At 36.7% G+C, this 4,054-nt stretch overlaps 1 protein-coding gene across 1 annotated transcript; it reads left to right on the plus strand.

Moving 5' to 3' along the window:
* Positions 1–1,101: 1,101 nt before the first annotated feature.
* Positions 1,102–2,022, plus strand: LOC145675741 (uncharacterized). The gene has a single exon (XM_081746420.1). The coding sequence runs from the start codon at positions 1,102–1,104 to the stop codon at positions 2,020–2,022; it is 921 nt and encodes a 306-aa protein (XP_081602546.1).
* Positions 2,023–4,054: the final 2,032 nt, after the last annotated feature.

The raw sequence follows: 4,054 nt of genomic DNA on the forward strand, positions 1-4,054 counted from the left end.
AATTAGCTTATTTATTTGTAGGACACAAATCAGTTATTTCCACTATCTACCCAAATACGAATGACTACATCAAACATTTACGTAACTCTTTCTTTCTCATAATAATATTTTATTAACTTAACCAGAGTTAACACCTTAGTTCTTCAGTTCAGTAAGGCTCCTTGAAAACCGAAATCTATTAGTTCCACAATATTAGGGGAGAGTTCCCGAAGTTGGACCGGTTCCTAGGTTGGACCGCCTTATATTTTGAAAAGTAGATATATTTGAAATATAAGAGTTAGCTACACTGTTTGCAGATATGGGAAGGAACACTTTGTTTACAGTTTCTCATCACCTGCACGCAGTAAAGCTGAGAACGGCGAACGTATATGTTATGCAGATCTGTTAGTGCTGGGATCGCAAGTGTACTTACATCATTAACAGGTAACTATCAAGGTTTTAAACTATACACGCGTCAAATATGTTGTTTTAACTACAACGTAATGCATGTCTTTAATATTTCAATGTAATAGAAAATTGGAGAACACGTCCTTTTGTTTCAACGTAGCAGTTGCCCAGTTTGAACCACCATGTGTTGCCTGGATTGGACCGGTTCATTGCAGGCGACCATTTTTAAATAATTTCGTGTAGAGTCTAAGAATAATTTTAAATAAATTGTATTACCTTGGGTAACTGCAAATACATTAAAGACGTGTTTCTCCATTATTTCAGCTCAAGAATGGCCCAAAGAGGACAATATGGCCAATGGACGGAAAAGGAATTACAAATGGCCATTGCTGCTTATCGAAATGCAGATTATGGTTTAAATGAATGCAGCAGAGTATATGGAGTTCCTAAAGCAACGATTAGACGGCATGCTCTTCAGAAAAATAGTATCGTTAATGAAACCAAAGGACTAGGAAGGCACGCTACCTTCAACCCAGACATGGAGAGGACTCTTGCGGAGCACATGATAGCATTAGAAGAGTGTTTTTTTTTTTTTTTGGACTGACGATTGCAGAAGTTCGGCGATTAGCGTTTGACTTAGAAGAAAAATGTGGTGTTTCTCACACGTTCAATCGGGAGAAAGGTTTGACTGAAAAAAAGTGGTTCTATGCATTTATGAAAAGAAATCCTGAACTTTCTGTGCGTCGACCAGAAGCTACCTCATTACAAAGAGCAAAGGGATTTAACAGAGAAAATGTAGGACATTTTTTTGATCTTTTGGAACGCAATGTGGACCAATTCCAAATCACAGCAGAGAGAATTTACAACGTGGATGAATCAGGATTCACTACTGTCCAGAAACATCTACCGAAAATAGTTGCTAAAAAAGGAAAACGTCAGGTAGGTGCTGTTACAAGTGGAGAGCGCGGAGTGAATACTACAATGGTATGTGCAGTGAGCGCGGCAGATGTCTATATACCCCCCATGATAATATTTACAACCAAAAAGTGGAATAGTGATTTTGAGGTTGATGCCCCTGCAGGAAGCATTGTCAAGATTTCGGATACAGGATACATAAACTCTGATTTGTTTGTGGTATGGCTTGAACATTTTAGAAAGAATACAAACTGCAATAAAGAAAATAAAGTTCTTCTTTTGCTTGATGGACATACCACACACAGCAAGAACCTAGCGGCTTGGGAATTTGCAAGAGATAACGGCATTATTTTACTGCAGCTACCTGGTCACACTACACACCGTTTGCAACCACTTGATGTTGTATTCTTTGGACCTTTGCAGACGTATTTCGTCCAAGCTCAACAAAAGTTCTTAAACACCTACAAAGGACATCAAATCAAACAATCAAATATCCCAGCTCTTTTGAATGAAGCATACGGCAGAGCAGCTACAGTCGCTAATGCCCACAGTGCATTTCGCGCAGCGGGGATTTGGCCGGTTAATCGTCACGTTTTTGCAGATCATCTATTTGCTCCATCCAATACTTTCTATTCTGATGGCAGTTCTCAACCAGGATGTGGTCTCCCAAAGAAGATCGTACAAAACAACAAAGCAAGTTATCAGCCATGCGAAGTCTAGAGTCAGAGCTCGAATCAGAGGACGATAGTGATCATGACAAGGATTATGTGCCACCTACCAAGAAACTAAAGAACTTCAAACAGACCTTATTACAGATATCCCCTTTACCAGAAGCAATAGATCAACCAGGACCAGCCGGATCGCGAAGACGCCAAAGTAAAGCACAGAAGACTGTTGTAATCACAAGTAGTGCTTACAAACTAGTGCTTGAACATTCAGCCGCGAGAAGAAATAAGATGATCCAGAGGAAGAAGCAGTTGTTTCGAATCAATGAGAAGCAAACCAGTTGGTTTTGCTCCCTATGTAAGAAAAACAGACAAGAAGATATGGTTCAGTGCTTGAAATGCCACCGTTGGGTCCACACTCGTTGTGCAAAGGTGAAACCAAGTAAAAAATATACTATTGTTCAACATGTAACGTTCCTTCCATTTCTTAAACACGCAAAGCAGATGCAACTTTTCATTTTGTACATACTAGCAAATTGTGTTAAGACTTATTTCAGTTTCGTAATTGAGCAGTGAATATTATTTTCATTTTTTTTTATTTCTTCATTACATAAAGGTTCTGTAAAGGTAATAAATTTATCCTAACATTTATATTAATTGCGCAAGTACTTCTGCGTTTCAATTGTCAAGCATTTTCTTTCTTGTTTGAGAGTAAATTTATTTTATTCGTTAAAGTTTCTGCGAGGTCCATTCTAAGAAACGCGTGGTTCAACGTAGGAAACTAGTTTCCTTAAATGGACCGATGTCAATAATTTAATTTTTTTGTAATAAATATCTCAATAATGAGTTTTTTATTACAGTATGCACATCATTTTAAAGCAGATACAATGTATTTTGAAATTAAAACATAATTCTCTTATTTAATTGTGTATTGTCTAGTTTATATGGTAAATAGTGGTAACTGGTTCAAACTAGGCAACTCTCCCCTATCTACACGAAAACTCCTTTCACATTTTACCATTATATAACCTCAAACTCTTACATCAACACAAAACATTTCAGCCTAGTAACTGCCTCTGGAGTAAGGGGTTTCTGGCTCGACCTCAGTCTATGTAAGCTTGTGGTGAACAATATCGTGCTCGCGGGTTTTCTCGTGATTTTTAAGTTTCCCCAACATTTTCATTCAACCAATTTATTCACAATCAAATGTATCTTTTAGACTGCAAGGTATTACTGTGGGACGTACAACTGATAAATTTTCTTTCTTCCTCTCTCTCTGTTAATCGTACTATCTAGGCCAACATTCCTAAACAGAATGTTCTATGGATCACAATACTCTCAATATATACAGAAGAGAAGAAAGTGCATATTAGTTTATCTTTGAAGGTTATAAAGAAACTTTTGTAGTGGATAGGATAATAAATTTTATAAAATGTCAGTCTTGGAGGAGAAAGTGAAAGACGTTTGCTTATGCAATTTCCAAAACTCTATTTGAGATTCTCAGTTATAGAGGTGATACGAAATTCGCTTGATTTTTTTTAAAAACTAGTGTTCAGTGTAAGAGGATGACAAAGGCATACTTCGAACATCACTTGTGGTCTGCGAACCACGATTTGAGAAACGCTCATTGAGATTTAAAACACACACATACACACACACACACACACACTAAGCTTTTATATAAGCATATGTAGATGTATTGGGGTTCTGGCGAAAGGTTGTAGTTCATTTGCCTAATAGAGTTAAACGAATCTACTAGAGAAGCGGTTAAATGGCTAGGTTTCTTTTTTCTGTTTAAAGCTGGAAGTTGGGGAACTTGGGTGAGTAAATGGATTAGGAATTAGAATTAGAAATTATAACATACACAGGAACTGATTAGTAATAGCTAAAGTACCCAAATATACGTAAAATTATCCTTCTCTGGTATAAGGTTCTCAGACATCGTATAGTCAATAATTTTTGAATGACTTAATGATTGACAATTGTATTTTAGATTCTATGATTCTATTTTTTTCAAAACAAAAAAGAAGAAGAAAGACTCAATATAACTCTTTAATAATGATTGTGCCGATAGACAACCGATTAGG

This window comes from Thermobia domestica, chromosome 1, assembly GCF_964235325.1.
Source record: "Thermobia domestica chromosome 1, izTheDome1.hap1.1, whole genome shotgun sequence".
Lineage (NCBI taxonomy): Eukaryota > Metazoa > Arthropoda > Insecta > Zygentoma > Lepismatidae > Thermobia > Thermobia domestica.